Source organism: Cyprinus carpio, chromosome B7 (assembly GCF_018340385.1).
Source record: "Cyprinus carpio isolate SPL01 chromosome B7, ASM1834038v1, whole genome shotgun sequence".
Classification (NCBI taxonomy): Eukaryota; Metazoa; Chordata; class Actinopteri; order Cypriniformes; family Cyprinidae; genus Cyprinus; species Cyprinus carpio.
The window spans coordinates 12,623,447-12,644,923 of NC_056603.1; the positions used below are offsets into that span (position 1 = coordinate 12,623,447).

The 21,477-nt window shown below is 34.7% G+C and overlaps 1 protein-coding gene across 6 annotated transcripts in view; it reads right to left on the reverse strand.

Annotated features, from left to right (window-relative positions):
• The window catches only part of LOC109092985 (aryl-hydrocarbon receptor nuclear translocator 2), a 77,014-nt gene that overhangs the window by 14,961 nt on the left and 40,576 nt on the right, over nucleotides 1-21,477 (reverse strand). For all 6 annotated transcript variants that reach the window (XR_006155152.1, XR_006155153.1, XM_042727294.1 and 3 more), the window contains 4 exons: nucleotides 20,173-20,307; nucleotides 19,853-19,927; nucleotides 11,708-11,859; nucleotides 578-653 (listed from right to left, as the gene is read on the reverse strand). Coding sequence is in view for 4 of the 6 variants with exons in the window: in XM_042727294.1 (XP_042583228.1) it covers nucleotides 578-653; nucleotides 11,708-11,859; nucleotides 19,853-19,927; nucleotides 20,173-20,307 (438 nt within the window). In the remaining 2 variants the exon portion in view is untranslated. The remainder of the gene's footprint in view (nucleotides 1-577; nucleotides 654-11,707; nucleotides 11,860-19,852; nucleotides 19,928-20,172; nucleotides 20,308-21,477) is intronic.

Here is a 21,477-nt window from a genome sequence, read left to right on the forward strand (position 1 = left end):
AGAGAAGATCAGGCTACTACTAAAGATAGTAGCTACTACTGAAGATCAGGCTGACACTGAAAAAAGAAAAAAAAAAGATAGTAATATCTCAATATATCAACTGTTTCTCCTAGACAGCAATGAGATTAAACAGAGAACAAAATGGAGACTTCTAAAAAAGAACCACCTGAGAAATTAAATTCATTAAAATAAACAAATGAAAATATTAATTGGATACAGTTAAACAAATCAAATATTTGTAGAGTTTTTGTAGATTTAGAGAAACATCACAGATCCCAATATGAACTCTAACACTTCTCATCAAATGAAGACCAAATCATCTGAGCTGCTATAAAGAGCACTTCTGGAGAATAAAATGTTCCTCTGGGAGTTTCATTGGCTGATATTCAATTTGAAGTATAAATCTAAAACAGCTTCAGCTGTGACGCTGATTTAAGAGGGACTTGTATATAAAATGAAGGAGGATCAATTAGACGTGCTACAGCAGCTAAAGAGAGTAATGCACTTGTGAGGGTTAGAGGACTAAATGACGGACTGAGAGAAGAGTGTGTGTGTGTGTGTGTGTGTGTGTGCGCACCTGTGACAGGTCGTAAGCAGTCAGTCCGTCTCTCTGGTGAACCTCCAGCTCGGCCTGCTGTTGCTGCTGAAGCTGCCTGCAATAAAACACACGCAACACACAACTTTAACATCAACACCTGCTGTTTATCACACTCCCCAATGAGTAAAAGCGTCATTAACTGCTCATGTAGATTAGGCACATATACCAGTCAGATACACGACCCCAAAAGAATATTCGGTTTCAGTAAAAACAGATCAATCATATGCGTAAAACTCCAATATTCTTTATACTTTGCCTAAGTTCATCAAACCCAAAAATCAGCCTCGTGAAATAGTGTGGTAAATTACATGACATTATGATGAATTTAGCACATGCTTTTCACTACAGCAGAACACTACTTCTAGAGTATGAACCTTAAGCCTTTGGGTTGCCAGACTAGATATTTAATTACTAAGCCACACAATCTATATTCTATCCTAAAAATAATCTATTTACAATAATATAGTCCATAATGGAGTATTATAATACATGATCTACTGTACAGGCAGCATCCTAACTGAAATGGACCTTCACAAGTAACCAACTTCAAGCATGCTACATAGGCACCATGACACCCATAGAAAACTGTGTGCATGATTTGAAGAACATTTGCTTTTAGAATGTAGCTGTGGTAATGACAAGACCAATAATCACAAAATAGATAATTTAAAAAAAAAACATATATTATGTATTCATATTTATAATATTATTATAAATAATTATAATAATAATACACAAATACTGGAAAAAATAAAATGTTAATAAAATGTTTTAACAACATTTGCTTTTATCATTTAGCTACGCTACTGATGAGATCCCCAAGCACAAAATCAGTAATCATCATCATATTAATTATCATATATGTAATAATATGTTATATAAAATGTAAAAATTTTATTTGTAGACATTATTTTTATCGTGTTTGTTAACAACAACAACAACAACAACAACAACACCTATTGTTATAACATGAATATAATAATAATAATAATAACTATTGTTATTATAGCAATAATTATATTTTATATTATACTAAAAATAACAATACCTATTCCTATAATATTAATATATACTGATTTTTTTTTATAATAATTACTACTGTTATAGCAATAACTATATTATTATATTATAGCACAAATAAATAATTTAATAACAGTTTAAATAATGACAATAAACAATTATTATTCAATTGTAATAATATTAATAACAACAACAATAATAATACACAGCACATACAAATAATGCATAGTCCATTTTAAATTAGCCTGAGCTTGAAAATAATATATTTACAATCAACATTTCTCGCACTTCATCTGCCATTTTTGTTGGACTAAAAGACAGTGAGCATGTCGCAGCGCATTATGGGGTTGTGCTCTCCTCAAAGCAGACATGCACTGGTGTCTCAGCATAATCACACAGCCTTTTGAGGTCAAAAATGCATCTTCGATGCCTTAGAATCCTGCCTACATGGGCAGCTCACTAGCTTAGCTGAGCTTTTGAGAAGCAAAGATGTCTTTGTTCGGTTTCACTAACTTAGCCGTACCGAACCGAGCCGTACCGTACCATGCAGTGGAAAAGCGCCAAAGCGTGCCGTGCCGTACCGAACCGTACCGTACCATGCAGTGGAAAAGCGGCATAAGATGTGCCAATGAGCTTCATATATACCTGCAAATTAAATAAGGGCCACTTTCCTTATCTAAAGGAAAGCATATTACCTCAAAAAGGGGGAAAAAAACCACCCTAGTAAATCAAGAGCTGGTAGGGAATTACCCATGAAAACACACAGATGCAGGATCCAGACATTAGCGGTCTGAAATGCGTGCACACATTCTGGGATCACACTAGGCTACCTGAATTAACAGAGAAATGAGATGGATCAAACCCAAACCCAAAACACTGAACTGCACTTGAACTTCTTGAAGACAGAAAGAACAGAGGGGAAAATCTGAAACAAAAATGCAAAAAGGGCAAAAACATCCAAGCATCCAAGTTTCCACAGGAACCCAAACTCTCCTCTGCCTCCCTCCGCAATTAACTCACTATGGCTCTAAATATGAAAAACCATTACAGAACGCCCTGACGCTTTCATCTCGGCATGGGAAATCATGAGCCGGTAACATGTCGCCGGTGATGTTTCTGAATGGGAAGAGTCTGGAAGACACGAGTGTGAGAGTGAGACCCGGCCAAATCCCCAGAGCACCTACGGGACGGATTGCGGTTGTCATGGTAACAAAGGAGGAGTGAGTGGCACAAAACTGGACCGTGCATGCTGAGAGAGACTGATATAAATGGAGACAAGCAGAGAGACAGAGAAAGAAAATAAGAGAGACAAGAGAACAGCATGTACTGACTGATTATTTCCAGAAACTCAGCATCTTTGCCGAAAAACACAGAGACCAGCACGAATGTGTGTTTTCAGGGAAATGTTCCTGAATTAGGGTCATGCCCAACAAACACTGAGAAATGTTTTGGTAATATACAGATACCAAACACAGTCTTCTACTGAATAAAATGAGATTAAATAAAAGGAAAAGAAAAAAAGAAAAGAAAAAAATAAGCAAAATTAATTGAAATAAAATAAAATAATAAAACATATGACAAGTGGTTTTGAGAATGGATAGAATGGATGAATTATAATTAGAATGAAACAATCTTAATTTAATTTCTACGCACAAGAAGATTTATTTATTGCACACAAAAAAAAAAGATAAAACAAAACAAAATAATAAATGCAAAAATGGATGGATGGATGGATAATCAGGCAAAATCTTATTTTTATAAACAGAATCATCTTTATTGCAAAAAGAAAACAAACAAAACAAACAAAAAAAAAAACCCTGAAATAGGCTCCAGCATCCCCATAACCCTGCACAAGACAAGAGGTTTAAAGAATAGATGGATTATAATTGGACAAAATTATCTTAATTTCTATAAACAGGCAAAATTATTTTTATTAGACTAAATAAATAAATAAAATGGATGTATGGATACAAATTTTATTTTATTTTTTCCCATTGAAATGTATTTTCCAATGAAGTTGCATCTCTACATTGTACTGCTAAAAAGACTAAAAATAGCTTGAAATAAATTACAATTACGAACAGCCGTGTTGTCCACCTATTGACATGATTGGTGACGCGGACTCAAAAGCATGCTCTTTCTGGATAGTTCAAGTCTCGATGGTTAAGCAATTTAAACAGTTTAGAGCTGACACCAGCACACTTGCACGCAAAACACAGATTGCTGTTGGTCTTGTGGTAGTGATTTATGCTATAACTGGGGTGCAGAGTGAGACACAACATCACCTCCCCTTCATTTGCGCTTCAACACAACAAACTTTCATAACATGGCTGACTGGAGCTCCATCTTTACTAAAAACTGCATCTGGACCAGTTTCCGCCAGTCTGAAGAGATAATAAGTAACTCTGGCAAACAGTATTTTAGTTGTGAAGTTGGTTTTCAGACAAGTACATTTCAAGTGCATTTGTCTTTCTAGGCTGTACACTCCTTTACTCAGCAAAAGCACATCATTTTGCAATGAAATATCAACACTCATTATATAGTATCAAGTGTTCCCTTAAACAAAAAAAGTTAATAAAAGCTGTTTAGGTGCAGCACCTCTGAATGCCATGCATTCATGCAGCGCTCATCCAGCAGCTTTGACGGCAACGTGATCTGTGTGTCTGTCTGGCGCCAGTAACAAAATATTGAAACTTTTGTTTCAGAATTGCTAATCATCTGTCTGTTTGCTCTGAGGATCTAAAAGCTGTACGTCCTTTATATGGAGATGTCTGTAGATGGATATCTAAGTTTTGTGGTGGTGTGGCATTACGCTTAAAGCACACAAAGACTGGAGATTCATACCCCAGATGAACCCCAGTGATTCAGCATTCACCGTCCCCTTCAGCAACACAGCTAACAAGACAAACATGGCTGGTCATTTTAAGGCCAAACAATAGAGCTACAAAGAAATCTTTATACATTTTTTTAGCCAGTTTTTGAGATGGACCCATAATTTCAACATTCAGACTCTGTAATGTACAGTAGTAATATGCACTACTTGCAATACCATTCAAAACGTAACTGGTAAAAACTTTAAAGAAATTAATATATATATTATAATATATATAATAAATGCTGCTATTTTGATCTTTCTATTCATCAATAATAGTGATTTTTTTGTAATTGTTTTCAATACTGATAATAAAAAGAAATCAGCATATTAGAATGATTTCTGAAGGATCATGTGACACTAAAAACTGGAGTAATGATTCTGAAAATTCAGCTTTGATCACAGGAATAAATTACATTTTAAAATATATTTAAATAGAAAACAAATATTTCAAATTGTAATAATATTTTACTTTTTTACTTTTTTTTTTTTTTTTTTTTACAGTATTTGTGATTAAATAAATGCCAGCCTTGGTGAGCAGAAGAGATTCTTTCCAAAAAAAAAAAAAAAAACTCTTTTGAACTAAAACCTTTCAAAGCATGCAGGGTCTTACATTCTTGATTATTTATGCAAATAAACAGCTGAATCAATCTTTCACCGAAATGCAGTTCTAATATAGTAATTTGTAGAAATGAACTGAACTTCCAGACTATATATGCATTTTTGATGCCGATTTTATTTAGTGATAATCTTCCCTTCCACAGAAACTCCGAAATCTCATGTGCAATTGCATTGAGACTGACATAATTAACGGCAAACATCATTAGCTCTCGCCTATGTTCAAACATATAGAATGAAGAATGAGATTTGAGAGCCACCACACGAGGGATTCTCCATAAATAACCTAAATTAGATGTCAGAACTTGAATATAGAGCACATGAACTACTTTTATGGTGTTTTTGGAGCTTGACAGACGATTATAAATGGTCATTGTGCAGGAAGAGCTGCATGAAGATTTACACAGAATGACAACATAAGTGAAAGTAAATAATGCCTGAATTGCCATTTTCTTAATCAATTCCTTTAAACAGTGCATGTCAGTCTGTAACACTGATCATTTGGCTCTGTTTGTGCAGTTTACGTCTTATCTGCTTCCCTACCAAACGGTCTGTCTGAGGGGTGAGTGTTTATCGCTCTCTCAGCCGCAGCATCCCTGTCTATTCTGCAGGCAGTCTGCCAGTCTGGCGCGCCGAAGCTGCCATCTCACCTTGGCTCTGTCGTGCATGAATATTCATCTCACCGGTGCCCGCTGCTCTTATTATTTATTTACCCATAATCTCAAAGTCAGTACGGAGAGAACGACACCTAATGTGAGAAAGCTTTGTTTATTTCTGCCCATTTTCTGGATATCCGTCACGCTAGGATTTCTTGGCTTGTGCACTGCATAAACTTATTCGCTTAATCAGTATTTCTGACTGGTTCAAGATGATTTTACATTTAATAGATTTTAAGAGTTGTTTTCAGAAAACTTAGCTTGTTATTCTGATGTGGTTGGTGAATTGTTTTTTTCTTGTTTCTCCCTCAGAAAGTTTATGATACAATGCATAAAAAAAGTAAATCTGAGTCAAATCAATCTGTCATTATCCAATCAGGATAATGACAGATTGACAGGATAATTAGTTTAGTGTTACTATATTTAACTAAAACTTGAATAAAAAAAAGAAAAAAAAAGGAATTTTTTATCTAACAAAATAAACACTAAAATAAAATACATTTCAAACAAATTAGAAAATAAAAATAACATTTCTCATTTCAATTTTGTTTAATTTGATGTACTAAAATAACGAACACTGAAATAACAATTAATAAAAACTATACAGAAAACTTTAGTAACATTTTAACTTTTGATCAATTTAATGCAAAAATAAAAAGGATTACTGCTTTGTATTTTTGTGGAAATCGTAACTTTTTAGGATTCTTTGATGAAAATAAAGTTCAAAAGAACAAAGTTTATTTCAAATAGAATTTTTTTGTAATATTACACATTTCTTTACTGCATCTTTTGATCAATTTCATGCATCACTGCTGAAAATAATTAATTTCTTTAAAAAAAAATAAAAAAAATAATAATAAATCGTACTGACCCCAAACTTACAAAAACTATACAAACACATCATGTGACACTGGAGCACAAAACCAGTCATAAGTAGCACAGTTATATTTGTAGCAATAGGCAAAAATGCATTGTATGGGTCAAAATTATTGATTTTTCTTTTATGCCAAAAATCATTAGGACTTTAAGTAAAGATCATGTTCCTTGAAGATATTTTGTAAATTTCCTACTGTAAATATATCAAAATTTCATTTTTGATTAGTTATATGCATTGCTATGAACTTCATTTGGACCACTTTAAAGGCGATTTTCTCAATATTCTGATTTTCAAATAGTTGTATCTCGGCCAAATATTGACTTAAACCGTACATCAATGGAAAGCATATTTATTCAGTTTTCAGATGATGTATTAATCTCAACTGCAAAAAATTGACCCTTATGACTGGGTTTGTGGTCCAGGGTCACACACACACACATATAAACTACTAAAAATCCCCCATATTAACTATGATTAAAAAAAAAAAAAATTGTATACTGTATATAATTGTATATGGTGGTCAGTAACGGAGTAGCTTTACTTCATTACTGTACTTAAGTACATTTTTCAAGTATCTGTACTTTACTGGAGTAGTTTTATTTTGAGTAACTTTTACTTCACTACATTCCAAAGCATAAGATCATACTTTTTACTTCACTACATTTCATAAAACATATCATTACCCCTTATAATATAATACGTTGCTCCGACACGCAGAAGCGGTGTCTGATTCAAGAATGAACTGATTCAAATGAACCCTTTAGTGCGAGTCTCTAGTGAACTGAATTCACAACCGGGAGATCTTGAGAGCGCACACGCGATTGATGCTTCTAAAAGAAAGTTACTAATGTCAAATTTTAGGATTAATTATTGTAACTGAAAACCATATTTAGGTCAAAACTGTCAGTTGTTTGTGAACTAAATCTTCTGTAAAAGGTGATCTATTTAAGCCCACTGAAATGCTTGAATGCAGACACATCAACATACGTGTCATGTTTTAGGTCAAAAAAGGAAACATTAAAATAACACAGATTAAATAAAATAACTCATACACGTTCAAATTCCCCACTGCTGTAACGTTACCAGTTTTATTAAAACGCTACGTGTGATATCTGTTTTATATTGTTTATCAACATTATACATTTTTATATTGTTTGGATTAACTAGCCAAGTAGACAGATAGGCTATGAATGTTTCTTCATAACTATATATATATATATATATATATATATATATATATATATATATATATATATATATATATATATATATATATATATATATATATATATATATATATATATATATGCCTGACTTTGGTGGAATAAGGTGTGTATATATGTATATATAAACTATAACAGTATCTCAATGACACTAAAGTAACACAACACCTTTCATTTTTCTGTTACTCACCTCACATTCACGTCATGCTATAAAATCTCAATGAGAACACAATAAGCTCAAAAGAGGCAAAAGAGACTCTACCTCCCTCTGAACCTTCATCTGCTGATATTGCTTTCTAAGGATGATTAACGCACCATTTAATCTCTTATTTTGCAATTATTTGGGCTTTTTTTTTTTTGTTTGTTTATTTTTGTGAAACTAATAATTTTCTCATCCAATTTTCCTTTTAAGGAGGCTCTGCCTTTCTAGCTTCCTCAGAGAAAACACCCCCAGGACAACTTGTTCCTGCATTCTTCCACATGTCATGGGTTGGGGAGTCTGGGATAGATGATGCCATTTGTGATGAATGTCTCCCATATATTCACACTCTCCCAAAAGTACAACACACACACACAATCACTCAGGTGTTTACAGGCACACACACCTTATTCCAAGTCAGACATTGACAAAGTCAGACATTGTTATACTCAGACTGCCCAAAATTGTCTTGAATGAAAACAAGTGTGGTTTCCAGTACAGTCCAAAAACCTTAAAATTGGCTTTTTATATATACACATTTTTATATCTATATCATAAGTTTTCTGCCTGTAAGACTTTTTGAATTAAATCTCTGATGGTAACTAAGGATGACTCTATTTGATACAGTAAAAAAAAGCAGTAACATTGTGAAATATAATGACCTATGATAAACTATTTAAATCTGTAATTTATTGCTGTGATCAAAACTGAATTTTCAGCATCATTACCCCAGTCCTCAGTGTCACATGATCCTTCAGCAATCAGTCTGATTTGAAACATTTCTTATTATTATCAGTGAGAATCACTGTAGCCATTTACATTATGGCACATAAAATTTCACTAACCACATAAACAGAGTTAGGACAGATGACTGATAGGATGACAGCAAATGATTTGCAGATCCTGAGCACCACTGACAAATATCTAATCTTGTAAAATCTGTGGTAAGTACTGCCAGAGTATGCGTGATCACAAATCTCGAAAAGTAAAAAGCGAGCACACATTCAAAAGCAATTTCAATGCCCCGCATATTAGTATCAACTCCCAGATGCCTGCAATTTATATACAGTATAATAACCCAGCGATATGACAAAGCTAGCTCATAATCGTGCTATCTGTCAGCCATCGGCGATTGACAATAGCATTGTCTGTCACCCCAACTTGAAAATTGTTAACAATACTTTATTTCGCATCACAAATCGCAGGAAACAGTGACATAAATCCTCATAAATAAAAAAGACACATCAAAATACTGAAGACACTCATTTCCCAGAGTTAATTTCAGCACCCTGATCTCACAAACATAACTTTTCATAATATACGCAACCTAAAGCAGGTTCTCTCGTGGGCGACATAATCGTTTTGTCCTTGTTCAGAAGTGTGGAACTATAGAGCAGTATATGAACACTTATTCCACACACAAAACAAACACGCAGTGAACATAATGAGAGCTCAAACATTACAATGTGCAAAGACTCCCTTGTTTTTCATTGTGTGAAGAGAATTACTGGTGAGGAAATTATGGTATGATGAGAAAGTTTATTGACTGTGGAAGAGGGGAATGTCAGTTTTGTAACAGACTCGATTTTATTAGCATTCATTAGCAGTGTTGCGGAAACTACTTCGAAAACATTGTTCGAAACCAAGCTAAACTTCCTATAAGTCAAATAAGACAAACCACAGTTTAAACTAGCTTAAAACAGTCTGAACAGCGGACATAAAAAAAAAAGACCAACTAGCTTGGTCGAGCTGGGAGAAAAGCTAACTGCCTCTGTTTTTAGCTAACTATCACAGTTTATATAATTGTTCTATTGTAACTACAAAAAAGTCACTACTACACTAAAAAGTCACTTAACTACACTAAAGCTATCATTTTATTTATTAATGTAAAAATCACCCTGAAATTTTGCAGTTTGCCATGCTACATCATCACTCGGCTAATCACTGAGAAGCTATGCCAAATGCTACACAGCTAGTGTCACTGTTCAGATAAATGACGTTAAGTTCAACATTATTTTCACACAGGGTTATTTTTCCCTCAAACTGATACTGAATCTTAAATTAATAATTAATTAAAATATTATAATTAATAAATGCTTTAGTCAATAATTATATCAAAATATTGCACTGTTAGCTTAGAAACACTAACATTAAAGCTAAAAAGGAGTCTCTCATATGATTCAAATCAAATTATTTTGACAAATCAGTCACTTGTGAGGTTTAATTTCAGTTAGATGCTCTCTTAATCCACCTTTTCTAACAAACAACAGATCATTAGTCATTTATTTCAAATGGAGAGACTGTGTGCAACCACCAGGCAGGATTTGATGTATGTTAATCAAAATGAGTAAGAATTTGAAATAGAATTGCAATTTTTTGCAACAAAACATTCATACATTTATTATTTTACAAAGTGTAGGAAACATCATGACTAATTTGAAAGCTGGCATTAGAAGGCAGCTATCTATATAAGCCAGCTCTATAGGTTTTGTAACAGTACACTGACAGATTAGAATAGGGTAACTAAATATGTACTGTCAAAATGGTCTCTTTTACTATTTTCACCTCCCTGGACCATATCCTTAGACAACCCCAACCTAAAAGACAAAAGAAATACACCCAAAGTTGCACCTGAGGGCAAAGTAAATACAACCTGCTTTAAATGCACATCTACAAGTTCACAGGACCTATGTGGGCATAAATCAAGCCCATTCTGCCAACACCAGATGAACAGGCAAATACTTCAGAAGGATAATAAATGATATTGATTTCAGGCTCACAGAGGCCCAAATGTCTCGAGGCAGGTCACATGGTTGTGGCTGACTGGTGCTAATTACAGAAACCACCCAAAACCATCAGTCATTAAAGAAGAGTGCTTGATTGCATACTGCTATGAAAGTTTGTAATTAGTGATGCACTAAAAAAAGGTTTTTATTTATTTTTTACCAGAAAAACTGAAACAGATTTAAAACCAAAACTAAAGTTAATATAATAATCAAGTAATTACATTTATTTAATAATGAACACTCAATTAGTATATATAGAGTTGTATATAAAATTATATAAATGACATGATTATGTTTCTACTCTAATTTGTTGACATATAAACATTTAAATGGTGCGGTAATAAAAAAAAATCATGCCAGATTCATTCAAACTTAGATTAAATAATGACAATTAAGGTTAAGAAAAAAATTTATGTAATATAATTCATATGCTTAAAAAGAAGGTCTTCTCTGGAGTTTTTTTTTTCTAGCTCAATACTGAGTTTATGTATGTTTATATGATTTTGCTGAGGAAAAATATTGTTTACAAGCTCTTAATTGACATCTTTTTAAAAACAAGAAATCAATACTGTTAATCTAGCACTTGCGTCCACACAACTGACATGTTGATCTGTCAGATTTTATCTGCGTTGTGTGCACAGAATAGACATGGGCACACTCAAAACTTTCCATGAGAGAAATGCTTATTTTACGCTACTGCTAGAGTCAATGATTTCGGCCCTCCAAAACTGAACATTCATTTTGGTGCAACAGCATCCGGCATTATATTTGCAGTCAGGATATTAGGCATTCCCAACAAAGTATGATGAGTCTATTCCAACAGCTTTCATAGAGATGAAATGAGAAGGTTGGACATACTTGACATTGGTGTTGGTGCAGATGATGTACTCGATCTCGTCTGAATAAGGGTTCTGGAAGGTGAAGCTGCTGGTTCTGATGAGCATCCACTCTCGGTTCTTCATCCGGAAGCGGTACATAACCGAGAGAACCTGCCCTTTCAGCTTGACCACCTAAAAACAACAGAAGAACACAAGTTCATATCACATGTAAAGTCACAACTTGTACACCACTAAATATGTTTGAATTGCATTATTAAACTTGAAATTTATCTTGTGTATAAACTATATATGTACAGATGCTTTTGTCCAGAAGAAAATGTTGGAATAAAACAGTAGGTATATTGTATTGCATCAATAAGCTAATTTAGATCATGAAGGTTATACATTTTATGAGAGAGAACATTGTGTGAATAAATGACTTGATAGTAACTCTTCAACACAAACTGGATCTTAAGAGTGCACATACCAATAAATAAATAAATAAATGTTTTTTTTTTTTTTTTTTTTGCATTTATTTACTGCACCTTTTATGAATGCTTTTGAATGTCAATAACAATGAAATAACATCATGGGTATTTTATAACTATCATTTTTCAATGAAAGCTTATTTTTACCATAAGGCAAACAAAGTTAGAACTGAAAGAATTTTGAAGGCTTCTATAGGATTATTGATGGCAAACATTAAATTATGGACTTACATATTACTTTGAGGAGAACTTAAAGGGTTAGTTCACCCATAAAAGAAAATTAGCCCATAAATTACTCACCCTCAAGTCATCCTAGGTGTATATGACTTTCTTCTTTCAGACGAATCCAGTCGGAGTTATATTAAAAATCGTCTTTGATCTTTCAAGCTGTTTAATGCCACTCAGCAGGTGTTGCATGCATCATCCCAAAAGAACTTAAATAAAAAGCGCCCATCTATAAAAAAAGTGTCTAACATGGCTCCAGGGGATGAACAAAGGCCTCCTGTAGCGAATCAATGCGTTTTTGTAAGAAAATATCCATATTCAAAATGTAATAATCACTGTAATATACCACTCACTGTTGTACATGGAAGCAGTTCCAGGCGGATGACGTATGCGGTCAGCTTTGCACATGTGCCAATTAGAAGTGACGCATGCACAAGTGCAGGGGAGAGATTAAAACAGAACAACGATCACTAATTAGAAGTACAAAACGAGGATTTGTAAAGAAGAATGTTGGAGGATTTCGATATAAGCCAAGAGGAGACTGGTTTTCCTTTGCTAAAGTAAGGAAGCTTTGCTTCATTTGCTCCTGTTAACAAACGTTGGTTTTCACAAGACTCACAGGCGCATGCGCATCGCTGACCCCATACGTCATCCTCCCAGAGCTGCTTCTGTGTACAACTGTTGGCGCAAGCTACATTAAAGTAATTATTACGGTTTGAATATGGATATTTTTCTAACAAAAACGCATAGATTCGCTACAGGAGGCCTTTGTGAGCCATGTGAGACACTTTTTTATGAAATGGTACTTTTTTTTTTAAAGGGGTCATATGCGATTTACATTTTTCCTTTCTCTTTGGAGTGTTACAAGCTCTTGGTGTATAAAGAAGATCTGTGAAGTTGCAAATCCAAAGAAATATTCTTTATAAAAGTTAAGACTCGTCCATGCCTATGTAAAACGGCTCATTCTAACATGCCCCCACGTCTACGCCACGATGTGGAAAGATTTGCATAACACCGGCCAAATGTTCACACAAAAAAAAAAGGCGTGACTTTTATTCTTGTTGTGTACTTTCTTTGATCTTCCAAAAGAGGACACAACTAGAAATCAGTGGTTAAGTTGTATTTACAACACTGTTCCAGAACAGTTCAACCCAAATATTCCAATAGTATCTCCAATATTCAGATGTGTGCAGCACATTTTATGTAGGACTGTTTCCTGATCCTGGGAGAGTAGATGATAATTCCAGCCTTTCTGACTTACAGACAGTAAGTACGTTTACATATTTAAGGGTTTTGCCACTGATGATTCAAACACGAGTTTTGAGCAGTGTAGAGTAGCGCTTGTTGTTTGTCGTTTCTCCTATCACAAATGCAGACATGGTTTTATGTTTACGCGGCACGATGCAATGCAACACGTAAAAAGACAGTATAAGTCAGTGGTTCTCAATTCCAGTACTCGTGCCCCCACTGCTCTGAATATTTTGTATTTTTCTCTTATCGCTTCAGACGTTTGTTCTATTCGAATGTAAGTGCCCTGCGAAGTGGACATCACAGATTATTCCACCGTGATTACAGTTTGAAGCGAACATATATGTTCCATTCAAAGTGCATTAAAGTGTGTGATTTCCCCTGCTCAGGGAGTAGGGAGCAATGAACACTGTGTAGAGACCGTGTCAGTGGGAACACAGTTCATGCACGAAGCTCACTTCTAATGAGCTGATTATCTGAATTAGGTGTTAACAAAGAGAGACATGCAAAATTGGGGTTGGAAGTGGAACTGAGAACCGCTGGTATTGTCATTATAATCCGTAATTATGTCCCCACTGGATGCAACAAATGCCTCGTTTATAATGGGATTTAATTTTTCTGTCTCGGCGCTCCGGGACACAAGGCGTCACAGTATGGTAAGGGGCGTAACATTTCCTTCACACGCTTGAGGTATTCAGCCAATCACAACGCACTGGATAGCTGGCCAATCAGAGCGCACCTCACTTTTCAAAACTATGAGCTTTGTAAAAATCGACGTGTTTCAAAAAGGCAGAGCATAGAGGAGAAACAATAATATAGAGTATGTTTTTTTTTTACTTAAACCACATAAACCCCTTTCATTACACCAAATACACAAAATAATGTTCTTTTTAGCAACATCATATGACCCCTTTAACTTCTTTTGGACTGATGCATGCAACACCCGCTCAGTGGCATTAAACAGCTTGAAAGATCAAAGACAATTTTTAATAGAACTCCGACATGATTCATCTCAAAGAAGAAAGTCATATACACCTAGGATGACTTGAGGGTGAGTAATTTATGGACTAATTTTCATTTTTGTGTGAACTAACCCTTTAAGACCTTTTAGATAACTAATGATGCAAACTAACAAACTAGCTAGTATTTATTAAGCCTCTAATGTGGACTTTATTATTCAAGTAAGAACATACAAAATGGCTGGTGCAACCCTACTGGGGTCTTTATCTTAATGAGTGAACAATGACTGTAATCAGTGAAAGAATGAGCAAAATATGACCAATCGGTTCCTATAGCAAATACCAAACCTATTATCAAAGTCCCCCGATAGGATCCAAAATTAATGCTCATCGAGCACCAAATGTGAACACAAATTGGCTTTAGGAATTAGGAACATGAGGAATATTACATGCTTTATGCAAGAATGATAATCTGTCCCTCATTGATGCTTGTGACATGAGTGATTCAATTCAGAAAACAATCAAAGCCAATGCACTACAGACACTGTCAATGACTAACAAAGTTTAGCTCGTTGGAAAATCTACCATCATTGTTTTTTCTAGGATGCATAAGGGTTTTTGCCTTTCAGATCTATTAACACATAAGTAATATTCCTCACATTACGATGCAATGTATATATATATAGACCTCAATTAGACTTAATGCTTTTGTGACAAGTAAGACTGGCTCATATTGAGCTAAGGTCAGACTCTGAACCCCATCCACATGCTCTCCACACAGTCACCTCTATTGTCACTTAAAGCAGTGTTTGCCCATCCAAATACAGAGATTGCTTTAAATAAAAAAATGCTGTGTATAGACAAATCAACTTTCCACTCAACAGAGCATGAAAGACAACGAGAAAGATCTTCAGAGTTCAAAAAATCTTATAAAGTTTCTGACGAAAATGGCTCTTTTAAACAAACAGCACAGATAGCCACACTTCAAGTGAGTAATAGAAATACAGTGAGTATTTGGATGTATATCCTGCTTTGAAAGAGGAGAGAGGAAATGGGATATTATTCTTGGCGACAAGAGGCCACTTTCCTTTTCGGCTTGAGAAAGGACCCTAAGATCTCGGGAGGGAAAGAGACAAACATTTTAACTTCTTTATCAGATCCCAGACTTCACTGTTTCTCAAACCAAACCTGAAGTCACACGACTCACATCAAGGCTTCAATGCGCCTCTCAATAGAATCACCCTAGTTTGACGTGAAATGAGCTGCAAACAGAGTTAATAAAGGGACATTTTTTGCTGCTTGGTAGTAAGAAACTGAGAACTGAGTGTACATAGTTAAACAGTAAACACCTGAACTGCAAACCTTTTATTATTTTACTTTACTGTAATCTGATGTAATTCTGAGAAACAGAATGTTCAATGACTTTGATTAGGGACTCAGGAATACAGTATTTTAGCCAATACTGATAATTATTTAGATTTTAAAGCCAATAACTGATGGACAACGGATACCAATCTACATTGTGAGACTGATAACAAAAATATATGCTCATCTTTAAAGTTCAGATCTCCTTCAGTGTCATTTTAGTATTATTTCTATAATACTATAGTATTTATTAATATATTGACTTAGCTTTTACTTTTATATCCGTTATTTTTTTCTTTGCTTTGTTATGTGCTTTTGTCATTTTATTTGCTTTTGGATTCTTAAATGTTTATATTCTACTTTAATTAAACTTTACTTATGTTTAAGTAATTCTAGTACATCAGGTTATTTTATTTCAGTTATATGCCAAGGCAACAACTCCAATTTCTGTTTAGGTTTTATCTAATGTTGTGTTATGTAAAACGTATACTTTATTTCAGCCTGATTTCAATGAAACACTGAAATCCATTTGCTTCTAAATGACCCCAAACATCATGAAAAGAGAAAAAAAAACTGCTTTCAATTTACAACAGGTGCAACTGCAGAAAATTTTAAATTTCTATGGCAATAAAGAAATTATGCATGCATGTGTATAACAGAGCAACAATCTTAATGAATAAAATTTTTATTTAATTTGTGTTTAAAACCAGCAGGCCAACTAGAATTAATGTAGTCCTATAATTTATTGGCTTAAATACACCTATTTTACTGAAGTTACAAATCACATGACCACTGATATACAGTATTGTGCATCCCTGGTTGTGATTTATCCATTTGGAATTGATTGGATTGTGAATAAAGCTGGGCAGTTGAAGGTGAGATACTGAAAAATAAGAGGGATTAAGTCTTTTTAATGGTAAAGTGAGTTAGTAACTCAGATTAGATTCAATTATAAAGCAGGAACATGTATTAGAGGGTCAATTTAAAGTTTAAGTTGACTTTAGGGAAGCCAGAGAATTCTGGATTTTGAAATCAGGGCAGGATCTTGGAGAGATTTATATCTCTCTAAGGTTATCTTTTTCCATTCTTTTATGACAAATGGTCTCTTCATCTTCACGCGGTAAAGAATCTGTCAAGCAAGAATCCAGTAGTCCACAACATCAAGTGATTTTGAGCAACCCTGTGAATGTACATTGTTTTAGCTTCTGACATCTGCCGGGACTCAGTATCGAAACTACAAGCCAAGAAAAACATGCTTTAACGGTCTTGCTACGCATAAATTTTCGGCTTTTGTTCCACTTGGCTTCAAAAGTACAAGATAAAACGCAGATAAGACTCAGAAACAGGTGTGTTTGAGGACACCGACGCGTGTGTGTGGCCTCGAGTTTCGAAGATGTCCAGTTATCTGAAGGCTTTTCTGGATGTCAGCCCGAGGGGTCTTTATCAGCCGTCAACAGACCTACACTGAGAAACAGGCGAAAGTACTTTGACAAATCTCTTTGTGGCGTACCTGACCACTCAACCTTGGCCTTCTGGGAGAAGCGAGGCGGAGGATTTGAGGGGCTTTTAAGAAGCGAAGCACATAATATAGAGGGCACGATCATCTAGGGAGTAAAAACACTGCACCCACCCTTCAAGTGCCCACAATATCATCCCATGGGTTGGAATACCAACACACACACACACACACACACACACACACACGGTTGGCATAAATGTGTGTGGATATCAGGATGTGAAGAGAATACTGATGATAGCTGTAAACCCCAAGATGGGAAGTTGAAGACAAAGAAAAAGGGGCCAAAAAAGAGCAAAAGCTGGTGGAATAAAGAGTAGGATAAAAGTAAAACAGAGAGTTTTTGTAAAAGACCAAAGATAAGGAGACAGGATGAGGTAGAGAGCAGGAACAGAGGTCAAGTGAAAACTAAAACTTTTAAAATTCATTTTCACTTACTGAAATAAAGATGAAATAAAAAAAAATATAAATATTACATGGAAAAACTTAAAAAAAAAAATCTTGTCAGTTCAGTTTTTTTGTACTAAAATAGATTTAAATTACTAGAACTGAAACTAAAACAAAAATTAAAGCTAAATAGAAAAATAAAAAAAATAAAAAATTGCAAATGAATGAAAAAAAAAAAACATATAAACATATAAAATCTAATTATGAAATATTAAAACCATTAAGAAACACTACAGCAGTACACAAATAACACAAAAAGAGACAAAACACCAGAAAGATAATAAACTAAAACTATTAAAAACCATTTGCATCGATTGAAATAATGCAGGAATTAAATACATCAGATGAAAAACTTAGTTGCCAATGCAACGTTTCTAATTTGTTTAAATCAAAGTAATAAAATGACTAGATTGAAAACTGAAACAATTAAAAAAAGCTAAATAGAAATATTAAAAACCAGTAAAAATGACAAAAGAAATACTCAAATTAAAATTGAAAATATAAAAATTAAAAAGAAAAAAATCTGAAGAAACACTATAATCGTATACAAATAATAGAAAGAAAAACAAAACACCAGGAAACACACGGAAAAAGGGGCTAAAAAAGACCAAAAGCATGAGCAATAACGAGCAGGACAAAAGAAAGATTTTGTAAACAACCACAGATATATAGATGAGGTAAAGTACAGGAACAGTGACCTGACAGGAAGAGCAAAAACTAAAAATGAACAGAGGCAAAAATGAAAAATATAAAAATAAAATCTAACTATAAAATATTAAAAATATGAATAAACACTATAATATAAAATAAGCAACAGATAACAGAAAACAACGAATAAAGAAACAAAATGGCAGACAGGAACTTAAGGGTAAAGAAAGAGGGCTGAAAAAGACTGAAAGTCAGGAAAATAAGGAGCAGGATAAAAGAAAAACAGCAGGTTTTTGTAAAAGACCAAAGATAAAGAGATAGGATGAGGTAAAGAGCAGAAACAGAGTTGATGCGACAGGAAGAGAGAGAGGAGGAAGTCAAAAGAGTTTCTGAAGAGCACCAGCTTGCGATTTAATTGGCAACAGGATTCAAAAACAGGAAGACAAACAACAACAGCTGGAACACAGAAAACCTCTTCAAATGTCCAAACACAAGACTCTTCACCGTTCTCCACAGGTACTCGACGAACTCTCAGCGGTAGCCAATCAACACCTACTAACCGATGGAGACTTGCAAACAGCACTCCACTGACTGGAGTGGGGAAGCAAAGGATTGTGGGGCGAGTTGAGAAGAATTTGTTTTTCTTGGCAAGCAACGTTCACATAATGTCACCCCAGAGCTCAGATTTTACTCTTTCATGGCTCTGGAGTCACCTTGTCTTAGATGTTTCTCCTAACATTCCTTAGATTAAACAAATATATAGTGGACATACAGTGAGACTTGAATAATAAAATTAATGTGGTCACCAGCTCAGATCAATTGCTCTTGGGGGAACTTCTTGATGGGCAATTTTTGATGAAATTTCACTGATCACTTCAAATGCTGTCATTTTGCATTGCCAATACAAATAACACTAAGTGTGCACATTATTTTTACCATGACTAGCTCGACAGGAATTGTTGCATTAATTTTAGGGATGTGCTTCTCCATAACTGGTTAGCCTACGATACTATAAGTTCTCAAATATTTCCTTAAAAATATATATTTTTTTTAATTAAGAAAAAAATGGCATCATTTGATTGTATGATGATTCTTAATTATAAAAGAAGAATATTATTCTTAAGAATGTTTCGTGAATCCAGCCCTTGTAGACTCAATTAGCTCTTATTCTCAAAAAGAACACCCAGAGATCTCATTTATGATGCTTCTTTCCTACAGGATCAAGGTGCTGAGGAATGTGTGTAGGACTGGATCAGCCCTGGTGGTTGGGTTTGCTTTTGTTGGTGTACCTGTTGGAAGCTCTCTCGCAGGTGGCTCTGGTCCTCCGGGTGGCAGAACTCCAAAATGTCTTTGCCAAGAAGATCCTGTTCAAACCCAAGAAAAGGAACAGTCATATGAAGGCTTGATTCATACAAACTCTTTGTATGAATCAATGTACATTTTTAAAGTAGGATTACTGGCTGTAGCATTGTTTTTCGAAAAAGCACGTTTGTGAACTTAGTATATTTCCTAAAAATCTGCAAACATATGGAAATTTTATGCTGTAGCACAGTTAAAAAAATTACATATAGCACATTTAATATAAAGCTGGACATTCAGTGAAAGTGACCTGAGGCTGGTAGCCAATCACGTTGATGCAACGAGGGTCCACAAAAGTGATGATGCCATCTGAGTTGTGGCGGGAAAGGAACTCCGTCGGCACAGAGAGTCCGTTCATATCCATGGAAACTGGAGAGCTGGTCACCTGAGAGACGAGACAAAGGGATTTTTACACAAACAGACGGTCAGGATGCTCAAACAAATGGATGCATGTTTTGTAGTGCCGCAGTATCATGGGATTGTGGTTAGTTATAGCGGTCTATGCACATTAAGATGTGGGAAGGTATTCATTGAATAAAAATCACATTTAAATGCTGGACATATCAAAAAGACATGAACTAGACACATTTTGAAACATTAAGTATCCAAAAGTTGCAGAAGTTGTAATAGTTTTCTGCAATGACCCCGAGTATAAAAAGTGAGTTTGTTATTTGAGAGCTGACAAGGTACTTTTTTTTTTTTATAATGATAGATGAATTAAGTTCCCAGAAATATGTTACAAGAAATATGAATAAGTTAAGGTAAAAGGCAGGTTCAATATATCCTAATACATCTTCTGTCCAGAGTGTGCCAGCATGTGCACAACAACTCTAGGAGATGCAGGTTCTTGCTAGGAGGTTGCTATGCAGTGGTTTTAGAGTTGTTTTAACATGTTATGTCCACTAGGGTGTTGTGGAAGCTTACTAATATGTTGCTATGCAGTTGCTAGGGTGTTCTGAATCGTTACTAGCCTGTTGCCATGCGGTTGCAAAGGTGTTTTAGTTGTTTAAATGCTGCCATTACTAGGGTGTTTTTTAAGCAAAAAAAAAAATTGGATTTTTTTTTTTTAATGTTGAAATCATTCGATTACTAGGGTGTTTTGCTGTTAGAATGCTGCCATGTTGTTGCTAAGGTGTTCTAGTTGTTAGAATGTTGCCAGGCGGTTGCTAGGGTGTTCTAGTTGCTAGAATATTGCCATGCAGTTGCTAGGGTGTTCTAGTTGTTAGAATGCTGCCGTGCAGTTACTAGAGTGTTTTTTAAGTAAAAAATAAAATAAAATAAATAAAAGCTATTTATTAGAATGTTACCATGCGGTTACTAGGGTGTTTTTTGTCGTAAGAATGTTGCCATGTGGTTGCCAAGTTGTTTTAGTTGTTAGAATGTTGCCATGCAGTTGCTAGGTTGTTATAGTTGTTAGAATGTTGCCATGTAGTTGTTAAGGTGTTCTAGTTGTTAGAATGTTGCCATGTAGTTTCTAAGGTGTTCGAATTGTTAGAATGTTGCCATGTAGTTGCTAAGGTGTTCTAGTTGTTAGAATGTTGCCATGTAGTTTCTA